This window comes from Arvicola amphibius, chromosome 13, assembly GCF_903992535.2.
Source record: "Arvicola amphibius chromosome 13, mArvAmp1.2, whole genome shotgun sequence".
NCBI lineage: Eukaryota > Metazoa > Chordata > Mammalia > Rodentia > Cricetidae > Arvicola > Arvicola amphibius.
The window spans coordinates 39,549,212-39,568,114 of record NC_052059.1 but is presented as its reverse complement, the minus strand read 5'-3'; the positions used below and the strand labels follow the sequence as shown (position 1 = coordinate 39,568,114).

At 46.3% G+C, this 18,903-nt stretch overlaps 2 protein-coding genes across 2 annotated transcripts in view; one reads left to right on the top strand and one right to left on the bottom strand.

Moving 5' to 3' along the window:
* Nucleotides 1-374: 374 nt before the first annotated feature.
* Nucleotides 375-695, bottom strand: LOC119800458 (60S ribosomal protein L36a-like). The gene has a single exon (XM_038310636.1). The coding sequence runs from the start codon at nucleotides 693-695 to the stop codon at nucleotides 375-377; it is 321 nt and encodes a 106-aa protein (XP_038166564.1).
* A 10,697-nt stretch (nucleotides 696-11,392) lies between these two features.
* Nucleotides 11,393-18,903, top strand: part of Siah3 (siah E3 ubiquitin protein ligase family member 3) — a 65,002-nt gene continuing 57,491 nt past the window's right edge. Inside the window, exon 1 of the mRNA XM_038310683.1 lies at nucleotides 11,393-11,581. Within this exon, the coding sequence (XP_038166611.1) occupies nucleotides 11,447-11,581 (135 nt within the window). The 5' untranslated portion in view covers nucleotides 11,393-11,446. The remainder of the gene's footprint in view (nucleotides 11,582-18,903) is intronic.

Genomic DNA, 18,903 nt, shown 5'->3' with positions numbered 1-18,903 from the left:
TTTCTTTTAAAATAAAACCAATTTGTCTTCTAAATCCAATGCCCAATCCTGGCTTTCCTAATTTAGCATGCGTGTGGCATTTTCACATTATTTCAAGCAAGAATACTGTCTCCCCCCCCCTTTGCGTATGTCACCCTCCCCCAGCCCCCAGATTGATGCTCCTCTCTTCTCTTCCCAGTTTCCTTCTTACTCATTCCAGAGCTCATTTTCCTACGCTTTGCTTTCTTAAATGCTGGAATTTGCTGGTAATTGTAATTTCACTGGTCACGATCCTCTGGCCTCTATTTTTCTTTTTCTTTTCTTTTTTCTTTTTTTTTCTTTTTTTTTTTTTGAGTGAAAGCTCATGATTCTATTGTCTTCATAACAAGATCAGCTTAGAACTGAATCACTTGGCCCTTTCTCTTCTTATCACCTCCCAGTTCAAAATGCTCGCATCTCCTAATAGCCAGCATCCTCTTCGATCTGCAGTTGGGCTCCACACATTCCAGTCTCAGGACAATCTTCTTTGTAGTTTTAGCCTTTTTGCAGAAAATAGGCTTCGTCTGCCCACCATAGCCACTCTGTTTCCTGTCATAACGCCGCTTTCCCTGGGCATACAAAGAATCTTTGCCCTTCTTGTACTGGGTCACTTTGTGCGGTTGGTGCTTGCCACATTTCTTGCAGAATGTCCGGCAGTTCTTAGGAACGTTCACCATGTTGGCAGGTGCGATATCGGCACAGAAAAAAAGTGGCCTCTATTTTTCTAAAGCATGGTGGTTAAGTCTAGAGGATTTCTACAGATACAACTTACCCTGCCAAGCCTCCTCCGTCAGCAACGTCGCCTTCTCCCAGCTACACTACAACCGGGTGTTTCCGTTCCACGAAGGCAGCCACCAGGAACGGACCACACCTCTTACTGGAATCCTTTCAATAAAGATTTACATTTTCTCCATTTCTCCTTCCTCCTGTGCCAAGCACCGTGCCCCCGTGTCTGCATTCGATGCGCTGGCACCCAGTTCTCGAGATTCGGGCAAGGGGCTGGAGGTTAAAATACACAGACACACACAGACAGAGAGACAACCACACGGGTCATCCTTGAATTCCCCAAGAATGCCCCCTTTATTGTGTTCAGGGGCAGATTATATAGAGATAGCCACGCCCCAGCCAAACCCACCAGAAACCACTCTCCTGCCATCAGGAACTGCTGAAGGTCTCATGCATCAGAGCAGCTGTAGGCGCTCAGATCAGGGGATTACAAGAAATTCAGAATCTGGGGTCTCACTGCTCCCAACACTTCTGCATTTACTTCTCTACGCGTTTACAGGGCTCTTCCCTGTCTGCTAAATTGTGGCCCGCGCCTGTCGCCTGTAATTCCAACACTAGGAAAGGCTGAGAAGGAAGGATATTCCTGAGGTCAAGACCAGCCTGTGCCCCACGGTGAGCTGCAGATCTGCCTGGGCAACAGAACAAGGCACCTTCTGAAGAAAGAGAAACAAACCAAAATTGAGCCAAAATTGGTCTGTTTTTAGTCCCTTTCAGTAAAAGCCATTTGCTATCAGCTTCTGCGTCTGAGTTCACATCCTAGGCAAATGCTTGTAGCTACCACCACTCTCCAAAACGTGAAAAGGGTAACAGAGGAATCTGAATAGGGTTCGCTCTGCTGTGTAGCTGGTCATATTTACTCTTTGTTCTTTAGAGGGCCCTCCACCCAGCTACCAAATAAATACATGGAGTCTTATTCTTACTTACGAATGACTGGACTTAGCTTGGCCTATTTCTGGCCAGCTTCTCTTAAATTATGTCTCACTTATCTTTTGCCTCTGGGTTTTCATCTTTCTCTATTCTATATACCTTTCTTCACTTCTTACTCTGTGACTTGCTGTGTAGCTGGGTGGCTGGGTGGCAGGCCCCTGACACCCCTTTCTCCTTCTCCTTCTTGTGTTCCTCGCTCTTCTCTTCCCAGAAGTCTCCTCCTATTTAGTCTCTCTGCCTGACAGCCCCACCTATCCTTTCTCCTGCCTATTTACTGGCCCTTCAGCTCCCTACCAGACCAATCAGGTGTTTGGGGCAGGCAAAGTAACACAGCTTCACAGAGTTAAACAAATGCAACACAAAGGAAGGCAACACATCTTTGCATCATGAAACAGATGTTCCAGAGCACAAACAAATATAACACGTCTTCAATTGACATTCCACAACACTGTCTCCTTAAAGAAAACTCTTGAATCCTATAGAAGAAATTTCCTAGCTTTTCTGTAGCCTGCCCCCTGAATGAGCCCACCTACTTGGCTTTGTTCTGTGGCTATAAAAGTTCATGCCACTTCTTACTTGGTGGGTACATCCAGGCAACAGTGCCATTCAGAGAAACTTGTTCCATGTTCCCAGATCATGGTAGCTCATATTTGGCTCTTATTTCCTTTAAAGCAAATGGCTATCTTATAATAACACATGAAAGGCAAGATACATGCTTCGTTTATTCTCTTTATTTGCCAGTTACTAAAATAATAAACTTAAGCACCACACACGACCTAGAGGGAGCTAATTAGTTTCTAGCATCATTGTGAGTGCGGGGATTTCAACACGCATGACACCTTAGCCCCACTGCAGTTAGAATGCTGATTAATGCACCTGTTACCCCTTTTCAGCAGGGTCATCTTTGTATTGGCTTCCACGTCTCTAACAAGACCATGACATTGTTTCCGGTCTTTTTCTATTGTTTCCTTACTTTCTGGGGTTTTGAGATGAACTAAGCTTGTCTTGCACCTTTCCCTTGGAACAATAGGGCCAGTCATTGCTTCAGAGAGCTCTACCTTATTGGTTTCTTTCTTCTAGTGGGTCAATGACAGAGAAACAAACCTCTGGCCCTGTGTCACTCCTTTCCTGAAGTCTTCTCAATGGACAGAGCTGAATACATGTCTTCTTCTCTTTCCTCCTCTCCATCACGATAGCTCCTTCCTTTCCCTCTTCCCTTCCCCCTTCCCTTTTCTCATCCCTCTCTCCTTCTCCTTTACCTTCTCTTCCATCTGCCCCTTTTATGTCCCTGCATTTCTCTCCCTGAACATAAAACACAGCACCCATCACTACAATTGAATTTTATCCTCATCAGCCTCATGCCCAATGCACCAATGACACCAACATGATCACTCACTACCCTCATTTACACACACACACACACACACACACACACACACACATACACACACACACACACACAAACACCTTCAACACACAGTGGCTTGGAGGCAACGGTAACCACTAACTACATCACAGTTTCTGTAGATCAGTAAGCACATCTTAAGCAGCTTAGCTCCTGTTCTGCTCAGAGTCTCCCATGAGAAGACAGAGGAAATGCTGTCCAGGGTTTCCTCATCTGAAGTGGTGCCTGGGGCTAGCATGGTGGAGTTCCACAGGGCCTCCTCATACGGCTGGCAAGCTCAGAGTGTGTGACAGAAAACTTCAGTGATCCTCACAAGGCTGCTGGAGGGTCCTTACGTGTGAGTTCTGGTTTCTCCAAGGTGGCATTAGAGAGGGGTGAAGGCAGGCTCAGAAACTCTACACTCTTGTTTCTGTCGTATGGGTCACTAAGTCTTCCAAACAGTTAAAGAAGAAGGAGCTGACCTATTGAACGGGGATGTGAAGGATATTTCCCTTTACTTTATGACAATAACTTACATTGCTCCTACACGCAGCTTCCCAAGCCCAATTCCTGATAACTTGAAGACCTATGATTTTAAGTTTTCACTCTCCCCTCTACGCACACTCGACGCATGGAGCATAGGCTATTCCATATACGATCAAAGCCCACCACTAGTCAGAATGGGAACACAAAGGTGAACAGGGGCCCTGATCCATAGCAAATTTGAAGTCTATCAGGAAAGTGTCATAGTGCCTTCGTGTCGTGTTTTTAATTAGCAGCAAGCCACCTAAGCCAGCTCACACACAGTCAGGGAAGGGACAACTGTTTCACCTCCTCAACGTGGGATATATTTTTATACTGATACACATACTGTCACCAACAGTATAATTGCTAAAAGTAGCTAGAGCGTTTGTACTTTTGAATTTTAGAGTATTTCCTAATTACGATTTATACACAAATTGCCGTGTTCAAAATTCTTGAGAAATAAATTTCAAGGTGTCAAACTAAGCCAGCTGTGCTGGGGCTGTCTGTTCACTTCCGTCCCCTGTCTCCTCCAGGTTAGTTAGCTTCCTCTCCAGCTTCCTATTTATGATTCCTTCTGAAAACAAACAATTCCTTTTAAAAAGTGTGTGTGTGTGTGTGTGTGTGTGTATGAGCGTGTGTGCGTGCATGCATGCATGCACTCCGAGTTCTATGATGAACATTAGCATGCCATGCACACCATTCTTCATAATTATTTCTTCACATTAGAATACAGTCAGCACTGATGTCAGCATTTGACACGCAGTGTTTGCACATTGCGGTCCTGTCTACCGGTGGTCAGTGTTGGGTAGAGTTTGTTCAATCACTCCCCTAAGTGGGGATAATCTTGGGGTCTCTATTCTTTTACCATTTATTTATTACCACTTGTCTAAATCTTTCCCTGTTGTAGGCACTGTTACAGCAATTGCCTTTATGTGGGTAGCCCCCCCATTTTTTCCAGATACATAATAATATAGCTATAACCTATTCCATGGTGTGGCTTGTTTATGAAGTACCAGTTTGATAGATAAAGGACATTATCTTATTTTAATTTGCATTTCCTTGATTTAGTTCTGCTGAATATTTTAAATTTAATTAACTAATCTTTTTTTTTTCTTTTTCGAAATCACTTTGCTGTCGGATGATTAAGATATAAAGCTGCACACAGGACTAGAGAGATGACGGTTGAGAGGGCTTGCTGCTCTTCCAGAGGACGCGAGTTCAGATCCCAGGAACCTCTTCAGGTAGCACACAACCACAAGCCACTCCAGCTTCAGGGGCTCTGCTGCCCTCTACTGGCCTCTCTGGGCATCTGCACACACATGGCATATTCTCACAGACACATACACATATACATCAGTAAAAATAATTTTAAAACGGTGTGAATTTAATATGGACATCTGGATTGTGGACCTCCCCTGGAGTATTTTCATCTGTGGGGTGTGTGAAATTGGTGTTCCCAGGGGGAGGGGACAGTGGGGGGGGCACCTCATGAGCTGCCATCCGCAAACTTGGCTTTCCACTTGTCGCCCGCTTGTTTCCTTTTCTGTTCCCTTTATTATCCGTTGTCTCTTGCTTCTACCGTAGTCTTTCAAGTGCATATTAAGTCTTTGTTAGGAATGTAAATATTTTGCCATAATTATTACAAATGCATCTCCAATGCTTGGTTTTTCTTTTGTATTCAGATTGTTGGATACCAAATGTGTTAGCTGGACATGCAGAATTTAGTATTTCGTATAATCAAGTATTTCCCTTTGTGATTGCTTCAGTGGATTTTAAACATCTTTATGACTTACACCATCTTGCCAAAATTCAATAGTGCACTCATATGTGCCACTTTAACTTAATAGGGGTTGTAAATCTTCCATGCGGTAATGTGCACTGATCATAGTCTGCTAACTTTCTGAGAAATGACGTATTTATTGCACTACTTTGCCAAGGTAGATGCTGTGGCTTGAATACGGAATTTCTCCCACAGACCTGTACATTGTCAACTTGGTCCCAGCTGGTAGTACTGCTTTGGGAAGTGCTGGGAGCTTTAGTGTGTCAGGCCTGCACAGAGGAAGTAAGTCACCAGAGGCTCAACACCAGGGAATCATTCTCTCCTCCCACCGCACGGGCTCTAGGGACCTCACTCTGCGTGTCAAGCCTTCAAGACAAGTGCCTTCGCCTGCTTAACCGTCTCACTAGATCTTGTACAAAAGGAGCCATGAAGTGCGTATTCCTTTCTGTCTGACTTTTCTACCCCAGAATCACATCTGTGAGATCCTTTCATGTTATTGCAGTAGTTGATGCAATAAGAGTTTACTCTATTTTTATTTTCTGCGCAATATTTGACTAGAGAGGAATCACATAAAATATTATTTTTATTGTTGATAGATAGGATGCTTTCTGCTTTCAACTATTTCAGTGTGCTGCTATGGAAGTCCTTGTGTATAACTTTTGAGGAGGCTAGGTTAGCATCTCTGTTAGGTACTGGAGTAGATTTTTGAGTCCTATGAGATCTGTCTATCTATCTATCTCTCTATCTATCTATCTATCTATCTATCTTCTTCTATCTTCTTTCTTTAATCTAGATAGCTTTAGTAGGTAATAGCAAACAGTTTTCTGTCAAGTTTTGTTGTTCCATGTCCTTTCCAGTTCTCTGTATTCATTTACACAAATGTCTTTTTGGCGAGAAGAGGACTGTGTGTGTGTGTGTGTGCGTGTGTGTGTGTGTGTGTGTGTGCGTGTGTGTGTCGGGGTGAGGGTTCTTACTGTGGGTCATGATTGTTTCACCGCTATTATCGTGATTTATTAATTTCTGAATGACATGACTAGCTTCATTTAAAGAAAATATCAGAGAGATCAAGCAATTTGACCAAGGTCATATTAACTAAGAATGTAGGGCTTAAGCCTTGATTTGTCTCCTTACTGATCCAAGATGCAGGCAAGTCTGACTATTATGGCATTTAGGGAGTGTCAGCATCATGGAGTCTGGCTGGAGGGGAGGGGGGCCTTAACTGGTGATGACAGGCTTTGTGAGTTTAGAGCTTTGTCTCACCTCTCTCTCTCTCTCTCTCTCTCTCTCTCTCTCTCTCTCTCTCTCTCTCTGTGTGTGTGTGTGTGTGTGTGTGTGTCTCTCTCTGTCTGTCTCTCTCTCTGTCTCTCTGTCTCTCTCTGTCTCTCTCTGTCTCTCTCTCTCTCTCTCGCCTTCCCTGCCAGGAGAACTCCATCCCTCTGGAAGAGTAGGCTAAAATAAAGCCTTTCCTCCTTAGCCTGGCAGGACAGTCGGTGAGTACAGATGTTTGCTCCCAAGCCTAATGATGGGAGTTCAAGTCCTAGGGCTCACATAGTAGAAGGGGAGAACTGACTCCTGCAAGCTGTCCTCTGACCTACACATGCACGCTCTAACATGTGTGTGGCCCCCTCCCCCAAATAAACAAATATAAGACAATAAAAATGTCTGTCTTTCTTCCTGACGTTGCTTTTGGCTATAGTGGTTTATCGTAGCAGCAGAAAGGTAACTAAAACAGATGTTTATGGAGTCTTAGTTCACAATTTCTTGGAATCTTGAAAGCTATAAAAATGCTTCCCAGTGAGTGAATAGGCTGTGGTATGTTCAGGAAAAGGAACACTATTCAGCACAGAGAATAAATGAGTTGCCAAGTCACGAGAAGACACAGAGATGTACTGAATTAAGTGAAATAAGTCATTCTGGGAAGGCCTCAGACTTCATGGTTTCAGGGGTAGGACATTCGGGAAAAGGCAACAGTGCCGGCAAAAGGTCAGTGGTGCCAGGAGTCTGGAGAGAAGGAAGGAAAACGAGCCAAGGGGACCGACCGGGTTTTCAGAGCAGCATGAGTCCTTGGTATGACAGGGGCTGATCTGTGGTTATCTGTGCGGAGTCCTGATCTACTCTGCAGACTCTGACGCCTAAGGTCAGCTACACACCCCGGGTTAGAGGGGTGTGTGAGTGGGGTTTTACCACTTGTTACGAAGGCAGTTTGCACTCTGGTGGGGGTGTGGATGGTGCTGGAGTTATCCAAGAGTGACGGCACAGACATAGGGAATGCCTTGTGCCTCCCCTTCAACTTCGTCGTGAGCCAGAAACTGTTCTAAAGTAGTCTTTAATCAAATTTCAGATTAAAAAGAGCATTCATTCCTGTGTCTCAAAGTACTCAGGCTCCATTCTACTTGATGCTCTCTTTATCTTGCTTACAGCCGTTTTATTTTAAATGTACCTTTTAAAAGATAATGGAAGGGGGCTGGAGAGATGGCTCAGAGGTTAAGAGCACTGCCTGCTCTTCCAAAGGTCCTGAGTTCAATTCCCAGCAACCACATGGTGGCTCCCAACCATCTGTAATGAGGTCTGGTGCCCTCTTCTGGCCTGCAGGCATACACACAGACAGAATATTGTATACATAATAAATAAACTAATTAATTAATTAATTAATTAATTTTAAAAAAGATAATGGAAAACTGTCCCCACTATCACTGGACTTACTTCTAGTAAGGCAAGGAAACAAATAAAATAAAATAAAATAAAATAAAAGTCAATGAAATAATAGTTGCAATTTAACCAAGAATGTAAAAGTAGAAGTTTAGACCTTCTGAGTCTTACTTTAAGGGGTACATGGGAATATATGCTCACTTTTTGTTTGTTTGTTTTTGTTTATTTTTCAAGACAGGATTTCTCTGTGTATCCCTGGCTGTCCTAGAACTCACTCTGTAGAACAGGCTGGCCTTGAACTCACAGAGATCCACCTGCCTCTGTCTCCCGAGTGCTGGGATTAAAGTGCCACCTTCGCCCGGCCTATATGTTCACTCTTATTGAAGAAAAAAAAAAAAGAGTGGGCACAGTGGTGTGCACACCTGTAATCCCATCACTCATGATATAGAGAGAGGTCATCTCAGGCCGCATAGAAGATTGGAGGCCAGCCTCAGCTATATGCGATCACATCTCAAAACACCAAAAATGAGAGCTGGCCAGAGACTCAGTCCCCAAGCCTGGTGACCTGAGTTCAATCCCCTCCTGAAACCCACAACCTTGAAGGAAATAATTGACACCTGCAAGTTGTCCTCTGACTTCTACACACAGGACAAGGTGTGTGTTTATGTGTGTGTGCGTGTGTGCACACACATACAATAAATATATATGAACAACCCCAAAACCAAAGAACTCCCCAAAAGACAATGAAAACTTTGAATGCTATCCTGCTTAATTGCTGGAAGTTTATTACAGATGATACAACTTTGGGAAGTGGCTTCTAATTTTGTAGATTAAGAACACTTGCTTATAAAATATGACTATAAACTATATATTCTCATGCAATCTGTACCAGTTAGTTTTTTGTCATTTGGACATAAACCAAAGTCATCTGGGTAGAGGGAACCTGAGTTGAGGGATTGCCTTTATTAGCTTTCCTGGAGGCAAGTCTGTGGGGCATTTTCTTGATTAATAATTATGTGGGCAGTGCCAGGTTGTCCTGGGTTATATAGAAAAGCAGGCTGAGCAAGCCATAGAAAGCAGGCTGGTAAGCAGTATCTTCACAGCCTCTGCTTCAGCTCCTGCCTCCAGGTTCCTGCCTTGTGTTCCTGCCCTGACTTCTTCTTTCGGTGATGGAGCGTGACCTGGAAGTATAAACCAAACTCTTTCCTCCTCAAGTTGCCGTTGGTCATGTGTTCACCACAACAAAGTAGAAAGCAAACGAGGCCCCAGGCTGTGGGTGTAGGAATGCACACCCTATTTTTAGGGCACATTGATTAAGGTTTACTTGGTTTCAAACACTCATATATTATTCTGGTGTGTTTATTGTTAACGTGCAAACATTAACATCCTCTTTCATTTGTTATTCAAAGTGTTTCGTTAGATCAGCGATTCTCAATTTATGGGTTTCTGACCCCTGTGGGGTCGAAAGCCTCTTTCCCAGAGGTCACCTTAGACCACCATTAGAAAACACAGATATTTACATTACAATTCATAACAGTATCAAAATGACAGTTATGAAGTAGCGACTAAAATAATTCTGTGGTTGGGGTCACCACATCATGAGAAACTGTATTAAAGGGTCGCAGCACCAGGAAGGCTGAGAACACTGCTTTAAATATTGATTTTAAAATTGAGTTATAATGAACTCGGGCTCTGCTTTGGTTTCCGAAACCTAGGCACATTCTTTTCTGCTGTTTTCGTCTGTTCTTAAGTGCCTCGCTGAGTGTCCACTCAGGTATCCTGGGGTCATAGAGAGTCTCTATGATTGCAAGCTAGGTCCTAGGACCCCAACACATCTAGCCTTTTGCCATCAGGGTATATGTCATCTTCAGACTTCACGCTGTGAACCATGCGGTAGAGTTTGTTTTGAATCTCATATTGTTCCAAGCAAGTTTAGGACGTGTTGGCTGTGTTCATAGCTATCCAGGGACAGATCAGCGAGGGTCCAAGAAGAAGCCACAGCCTCAAGACAATGGCTGCAGCTCATTCAAGCTGGTCCTGCCGCGGTAGCCCTAGAGTTTATCTGAGCACTCCGAGCTGAAAAAGCTAAAGAGCTAAAACTCAGTACTCCCAATTCTTGGACAGAGACTAAAATAAACCATGGAGTTTATTCCCAGAAAGTCCAACCCCCTCCCCCCTCCTACTGCTTCCGCAGCCTCCTTCAGGAATGGGCCGGCAGCCCCGTGGCCTACCTTGGGCACTGGGGTGGTCGGTGCCCTGATGCAGCTAAGGACAGGATAGGCCTCTGCCAGTTCCAACACAGTATGCTGCTGGCATTCACACAAACAAGTAAGTGAAGTGCCGCGTGTGTCCCTAATCTCTGTTTTAATGTCGCCAACAATCTACTGGTTAATTAGCAATTTGCTGCCCACCAATATGCAAATGAGTGACAAGCACAGGTTCTCCGCATCTGTAATTATTCGGCTGCTGTACAAAGCCACTTTCTTCCCCGAGCGGCTTTCTCTGTGTGTGTGTTCATGCATCAGGGATTTTATTATTTTTAGAAGAGAGCTCTGTGCATTTTATGCTTTAATAAAAGAGAGTCTAGTGATTACTATATTTTGAAAATATATGTGTGTGTGTGTATGTATGTATGTATTTCCCTCCTCAATTCCAAATTCATTTGTCAATTTTTTTTTTGCATGAAGAGTGGGGAGTTTAGATTACCAAGGGGCTACAATCCAAATTGCAGAGAGTCAGAGCATAAGATTGAAAGATACACATTTCTGCAGCTGCCAAATCCGAATCTAGAATCAGGGTCTTGTAGTATTTGATTTTCTTCCAGCAGCTCTGGTAAGTAGAACCACAAGCTGCTTAACCCATCTGCCTGTTGGAGCACAACGCTCTCCTGTTTGGAGGTTTAAATGTTTTACATTTTTTTCTTCTGGGGGGGAGGGAGGGCTGTTGTTCAGGGCACTAAGAAAGGCTCTCATGTTAAATTAAGTCAATTAATAAATGGAGACACATTAAGCAATCAATTTTGTCAGCCTATCTCCCCAGCATTATGTATGGTTGGCTGTAATCACAAGATAAATGCAATGCGCTGATCTATGGTAATGTTCAATAATACATTCTCCGCCAGGCTCAATTCATCAGGGAGCTCCGGTAGGGGAGGTATTTGTTATTGGCTGTCTCTGCACCTCAAGGATAACATTTCTGTCCTTTTGATTGGCTGCCTCGCTGCTGCAAGATTCTAACCGTCTTATTTTGATGATGAATATGAAGGCGCGCTAAGCCGGGCTGGAGCAGAGTGTCTCAGAGGCAGTCTCCATTCAGAGCCCAAGGACTTACAGCATCCTCCGCCGCCTTCCTGTGCCAACAACCCCCCAAAAGTTGGGATGCTTTTCTTTACCCAGTGCTTTGGGGCTGTGTTGGATCTCATTCACCTCCGGTTTCAGCACTACAAGGCTAAACGGGTTTTCTCTGCTGCCGGGCAACTTGTCTGTGTGGTCAATCCCACGCACAACCGAAAGGTGAGTCACTTCCTCTTCAGTTCTCCGTGGGGGCTCTAGCCTTTTCTCGGGAGGCATCTGTCAGGGAACTTATGCAAATAGTTTGCTGGTGCTAGGATCCTGGTGCTCTGGAGACGCTAGCCTGCTTCCCTAGGCTCATTCTCGCTCTCTGGGCGGTGTGGTGTTTTGGGTTTTTTTGTTTGTTTGTTTGTTTTGTTTTGTTTTTTTACAGTGACTGAGTGGTGTTTCCTGGACTGGCAAGCAACAGTGGAGTAAGCCTGTAGTGTCTCCCCCATACCGTCCTCCGAGCAGGATGTGGGGGGTAAGGGGAGGGTGATGGGAAGAGTCAGGTAGAGGTGTCCTTACTTTCCTCCCACGCATTTGTGGGTCAGTGAGCAAGAGAAAAAAAAAATCCGGAAAGTTATCCATATTGCAGTTTGTCCTGCCTGTCAGTGCAAGGATTTGCTCATGCAGAACTGAGGAACATTGGCAAGGGGCCGTTTCTGCAGGAGTTTGCCCTTGTCCTCAAACTGTTTCAAACTCTGTGTGTGTGTGTGTGTGTGTGTGTGTGTGTGTGTGTGTGTGTGTGTGTGTGTGTGTGTGTGTGTTGGTGTGTTGCTGGGAGGAGTTTAGCTTCTTTCTTCCCTCCTGCGGGCTACATGCGAACCTTCACTGAGGACAGCGGCGGCGGGAGGAGGGCTTAGCTTCAATTGTGTAATAATGAAACCAACTAGGAGCTGCCCCGGCTGCCTGGAGCCTGCAGGCGACCGGCTGCTGAGTTGCCAGTGGCTGCCTCACCGCTCGCTTGGCTCTGTATCCTCTGTGTTCCATCCACCTCAAGTCAGTGTTCTAAAGCTGAGATGCGGGGCTAGGACCTTTGCGTGTCACAGTCCAGGTGGGGAGATTAATGAAGAGCCAGCTGCCGACGGACATGGGGAAGATAGGGAACGGGTTAAGGGGTATGCCGGGAGGACACAGCTAAACTCCCCAAACGTGAAATGGTGAGAAAATAAAATATGATGCAAGACTCGTGAGGGAGTTGCTTACCGGTCTTCACTGTACTGGGGGACTGGGGGCAGGGGGAGGGGTTGTGTCTGCAGCTGAGTCTGGGACTGTCTCCAGGAGACCAAATCTGTAACTCTGACTACCGTGGTTGGGCAGTGTCGGGTGATGCTTGTGACCCTAAACTCACGATGGGAGGGTCCTCAGCCCTCTCGCTGCAGATCAGTGCTTACGAGTGGCCCCCACCCCCATTCCTGGAAGTCTTTAAGCTGAAGGCTCTCTGGAGCTTCTGAGGCCATATTCCTGGGGGCGATGTGATGGAGGGGAGGCTGGATGGACTATATTGAGACCGCAACTGGCTTTCTATGTTACCCAGGCTGTGACGAATCCATGAATCTCCCAGAAGCGTTCGTGTGTGCCCTCCCTCATTCCTACTCATTCATCTCTTTCCTCCTGCTCCGTGTTTGTTTTTGTCCCTCCCCCCCCCCCCATGGCCTGGTCTTATAAGTGAGAATTCTCTTCCAGTTATCCTTGGCAGAGCGAGTACATCATATCCATATTAAAGATACTCTTGCATTCCATTTCATGGCCACTTTGGAGACCTTACTCCAATCCCATTATTTTGTCAACTTAGATTAGTTACTTCCTGGTGGCAGGAAACGTTGTTTACTCCTGTTTTGCATTTTAATGCCTTTAAAACCCTGCAACGTGGCCGTTCTAAAGTTTGAGTTCACAGGGTTCACTGCCTGCACTGGATGATGGAGAAAGAGGTGCTTAGACCTTGCTGGGGGGCAAGGAGAATCATCCATGAATGACTTTTCCCCTGATAACTGCTTGTTGACTGCCACTCTGGTTGCCCAGAGTCGGGGTGCGGGGCTTTGAGTCAGCTCTGGACAGCTGTGTGAGTTTTTGAGTGGCTCCACCTTTCTGAGCCTTCCCCTTCTCATCTTCAGGATGAGCAAAGGAATCGCTGTTCGGTTCCTCCACAGCTCTCTGGAGCAGCTAAGAGACAGTGTGTGCGAGCGTTGGGGGAGGGGGGCGGAAGTTAATGATGAATGTGTTTGTAACACACACGCACACACACACATACACACAGCGCGCATACATTCTTGATTCGATTTGCAAGCTCTTCAAAGAGTGTCTCGTAATGCTTTAGGTCCTCTAATCAGGAACAGAAAAGTAGATGCCTTGCGCTTTTGAGGAGTGCTTTTCCACGGCCCAGTTTTTCATATAAACGCTCGTTTGGCTTTTCATTTCCACTAATATCCTCTTAGGGACTCTGCTCATTAGAGCCCCGCTGCGAGTAAACACGGCGTGTTGTGTCCCAACCCGCTTGGGTTCCAGCACCAGAACTAGGAGGCTGCTGCAGGCAGAGGGACTCATCCAGCGGGCAAACTGCTCTGTGGGGGTCTTCATCAACTTGAGCTTACCCAGGGACCAGGTGGCAGAAGGTCAGACCCACCTCCCAACCCGAGGCTAGCAGACAGCTTCAGGCTTTTTAAACATTTTAATCCATTACTTAGCTAATTAATTAATTAATGCATAAGAATGGCTATCTAAAAGCACCACCGGCGTGCTGGTTAGACTAAGAAGCGCAAACATACTCAAAAGGGTTCCCTTCCTAAACGTTCATGTCCGTAAATAGACCACATAAAATATGCCTTTGCTATAATAAGCTGTGCTCTGTGGCGGGGGAGGGGCTTCCTGGTTTTGGAGGGAAGAAAAAAAGTACGGCAATGTTAACCCAGAATAGCTATTGATCTGTGATGCTTCCTGGCACTTTGTAAGATTGGCCAGGGTATGAAATGGTGACCAGGGCCACCGATTTCCTTTTGCTGGGCTACCTGGAGCTACCAGAGGGAGCTGTGGGGACCGGAGAAATAGTTCTTGGCTTATCTCTGAGACTCTAACAGCGTTTTACGACTGAAAGCAAGTGTTGAGTTATAATGTACTCGCTGAGCAGAGAAAATCGTGTATCTGCTTTGGTTCTACAGGTCACCTTCCTTATCAGTCTCACTGACCTGGGATTCCTTCAAGATGCTACCTTTCCTTCTAAAATGGAAAGCAGGGCCTACAGGGACTGCAGATACTCTGGTTAAAGCTGTTATGCCCACAAGCCCGCTCTAATGAAAGGGGTCCTTTAGAACGAATGGCTGACCTGGAACACTGCCTAGAAATAGGTACTAGAGACTCACTCCCCATCCCATTGGCTGTTTGTCTCTGCCTATAATCTTTGCCTAGAGCAGAATTCCAAAGGGCGCCCCCCACCCAGTTTCCCTTTGCGCCCTATGAAAAGTATTCCCTTAGGGAGCCAGCATTCCAGCCAGTGGTCTTCAGGGGCTGCCCATCCTCAGGCTGCCCCTAGACCACACTCCTATCTGCTGCTCTTTCCACGCTCCGAGACTTTTCCCTCCAGGTTCCTCTCCCATTGGCCTAGCCACTCACGCAGCCCCGCCACCTGCCCTGTCTGCAGACACACCCTTTGCAGGGTGGCACCACCAGTTCCTGTAGCCAGGGTTCTCCAGGGGAAAGGTCTGCAGACTCCCGGGACCCCTTTCCTCTGAGTCCTCAGCCATTCCCAAGCCCACAGTGAGCTGGGGTGGCTGGGTGATTTCCTCTCTTTATCCACAGCTTTGATGAATAAGTTTTTTTAAAAAGAAATGCTAGCAAAATGCTTTCTGGCAAACTTCTGAAAGGCGCTGTCTGATGCTGCCACCCAGTGCCTTCCTCTGCACTGGGCCCAAGAACATTAGTTCCCCACCTCCGTGCCTCCATTCAGCCAGTTCCCTGCCAATTTTCTTCTAATTTGTTTAATCTTGGATTTACAAAAAGAACACACACACACACACACACACACGAGTGACAAACAGGACAGTGGTGGTTTTACTTCAAGTGCCTGGCAGATGCAAAATCTGGCACTGGGGGTGTTGCATTTGCAGCTCTTGCAGCATCTATGCACCTTTCATTCTTAGAGAAGGGGAGATGAGAGACTGGCGAAGTCAAGCATGGCCCTACTTCTGCTGTGTGAGGTGATGTTGGAAGTCCTGAACTGCCTGCCCCAGGGCTTTGCTAACTCTGGTGGATGCAGCGCTGCAGGAGTTGGAATGAGAGCAAGGAGACCTGAGACTGAGAGGTAGCCTTTGGAGCGTTCAGCGTGAATGACCCCTTGAAGCTTTGCAGCAAGATTGTTGAAGAGCGGGTATGTGGGGTTACCCAGTTCGTACCCACATCCGAGGGCTCTGTTCACAGTCTTTTCAACACTTCCCTCAGGTTCTCTCCCAGTTTGGAGAGGTTTCACTGAGTGTTAAGGCCTGAAAAGTTGGGGGCGGGGCGGGAGCCTGGACGGGATGGTGGGGAGGGGGAGGCCCAAGGTCTACCCACTTCCACTCAGATACCAAAGGCTCTACAGTCTCTTTCAGCCTTTTGGTTTCTGCAAATATTCTATGACACTATGGGCCCCAAACAGTCCTGCAGCCTTTCTGGTTAATGGTGATTGTAAAAGAGGCCCATGAGCCACATAACGGGAGACCCCAGGCCCTCAGCAGTGATCTGGTTAGCTGTGCGCTAGTGATTGAGCTGCAGAACAGGCTGGAGCGGGAAGCTGTGCAGGAGTGAACTGATTACCTCCGCTCTGCATTTACCCAGAAGCCTCGAGCCCTTGGTGAAATTCCCTTACCTAGGCTCTCTCTACCAATCTGGGGAAATGAGGGAACCGATAGCCTCAACTTCCTTGGAAACTCCCAGAGAGGTCACAGATGTTTGAACAGCTCCCCTGCCCCCCAGTTTAGACAGACTACTTTTCTAGCAGTTAACAACAGAGGCGGGGTAGGGAGCAACTGTCTGAGACGGTGTTTTAGACTTAAAAAGTCATCTTGCCCCCAGCAGTGTAGTGACCTGTTCAGATATGCAATGCCACGGACAAGAGGTCTACCTGGGGAATGGAGACTCAACTCCGCGTGTGTTCTGTAGCTCAGGGAATGATGGAGGGCATGCCAAAGCAGGGAAGTTAAAGCTATATGCAGCCAGGGGAACAAAGACCACAGAGGAGGGACTCCCTGTGCTGGTCTGCACTGGTTTCCTGAGGCTGCTGTGAGCCACACGTGGTAGTGTTGGGAAGGAAGTGGTGTTTTAGCTGTTTATGGGATTTGGAGTTAGAGCAGGATGGGATCCGATGGTGTTGTCCTTGAGCGTGTCTCTTCCTGGTTCTTAATGGAGATGCAATGTTTATACACATTTCTGGGGTCCAGGATGACCATTCAACATGTTACACAATGTGCAATGATCAAATTGTGCTAATTGTCATTCCCATCTCCTCCAGCATTGATTATTGGGGATTGGAAACCTCTGGACTCAAGTGATATCTTTGAGCTTTGTGGGCTTCGTGTCTTTTCATCTATAAAATGGGGGAGTTCATCAGAAATGCCTTTCCGACACATTAAGGGTATACCATGGTTTATCGTAGGCTGGCAAGGGTACACATTCTGAAACCTTTGGCATAATGTAAATATGACCCAGTTCTTGTGTCTAACGTGATGGGAGAACAAACTCCTCAAACTAGATGTTACAAAGAATAGTGGTTTGGAAGAGATGCCCCCAAAATACTCAGACATTTGAATTTTTGGTCCTCAGTTGGTGGCTGTTTGGGAAGGATCTGGAGGCGTGGCCTCAATGGAGGAGGTGTGGCCTCGCTGGGGGAGGTGTGGCCTCGCTGGAGGAGGTGTGGCCTCACTGGAGGAGGTGTGGCCTTGATGGAGGAGGTGTGTCACTGGGCTATGAGGTTTCAAAAGACTTGAGCCATTTTGAGTGCTCTCTGGGACTGCTGTTTGTGGCTCGAGATGTGAGCTCTCAGCTTCTGCTCCCTCCACCTGCCACCTGCCACCTCTGTTTTCACTATCGTGGACTCTAACCCTTTGGAACCATAAGACCCAAATAAACCCTCTCTTCTATACTGCCTTGGTCATGGTGTTCTAGTACAGCAAAAGAAAAGTAACTAAGGCGGGAAGTTACAGTAGTAAAGTTAAGGCAATAGAAGACTCCTGTTGAAAGACAAGATTTAAAGCATGCTCTTCAAGGGAGAAGAGGGGGAGCAATATTCCAGTTCAAAGGCTAGGCTCAAAGGCTAGAACCATAAGGCTCAAGGTGAACAACCAGTCCCAAGTCACAGCTAATAGAGCTGCAGCAGGGGCAGGTCTCACACTCACACTCTGCATTCAGACTGTTGCTCCACCTGTGCCCATACCATGAGGGAACAGGGTACAGGAAAGTGCCCCGGTAATATGGCCTATTGGCAGTATTGGGCGTCATCTTGGAGGGGTTTTGCTCTCAGGATGTTGCCAGCTCGGCCACCACAGGGCATCAAAGAAACAACAGTTTCTTGTACCTAAAACACTCATGCAGATACATGACTTGGGCACATATGAGGGTCTACAGGAAGTCACCAAAGACAAGCAGCCACCAGTCCAGATGATCAAACCGCAGAGAGATCGAGTCCTGTTACCAAAGGCTTCATTTTCACTTTGGCTGTGAGCCCGGGATGAAAGCACTGGCAGACACCAGCCCCGTGCTTTCAGTAGACCAGGTTCTTTGTGGATAATTTAGAATTGTGGGCTGAGAATGTCAGTCGTACTTTCAAGATATCGTATCTCTTTATAATTCCTGTGTCTTTTGATGTATTTTTACACCACGAGTCCATGATGAGAAATGTGCTCCACGCTGCTGGGCCATTTTCACTAGCCCTTGGCATCAGAATCCCAGCTAGGAGACAGTGACCTAAGATGGGGTGTGTGGGGGGAAGACCTGGCGCCCCAATGAAGCAGGAGAGGGTACAATGTGAGAGGATGGGATCTTCAAAGGTCATGATTTTAGAGGAAAGACAAGGTTAGCTTCCATAGAAGGTCCCACAGAGACGGAACCCAAACCAATTCAATAACACAGGCTTTACAACAGGCAGAACAGCTAAGCCAGCTGCCTCCTGACTATGCACCCAGACATCGTAGCTCCTCAGAGTATCTCACAGGACTTGGCCAGGATGTGCTGAAGAGTCTGAGGCAGGTAACCACTCAGAGCTTCCGGTTTCTTTGTCATAAATTAGGTGTTCAAGTGACATTTCCCAGGCTGAACCAGGCCACTTGTCCTGAAACTCTCACACAGCAGTTTTTCATGTCTTGGCTGGATAATAAGTCACAGTGATAACAGTCACACTGAAGGCAGGCTTGCTATGTCCAAGATCTGTCTAGTGTGGAACTGAGCATTTAATTGTCACCAGGAACCGACATATTATTATCTCACTGCATTCTACAAAATATAAAAACACAGAAAGAGGTTAACCACCTGGCCCAATG

Bases quoted from the DNA above. Each gene is read 5' to 3' on its own strand.
- LOC119800458 (XM_038310636.1), bottom strand. From the start codon at position 695: ATGGTGAACGTTCCTAAGAACTGCCGGACATTCTGCAAGAAATGTGGC.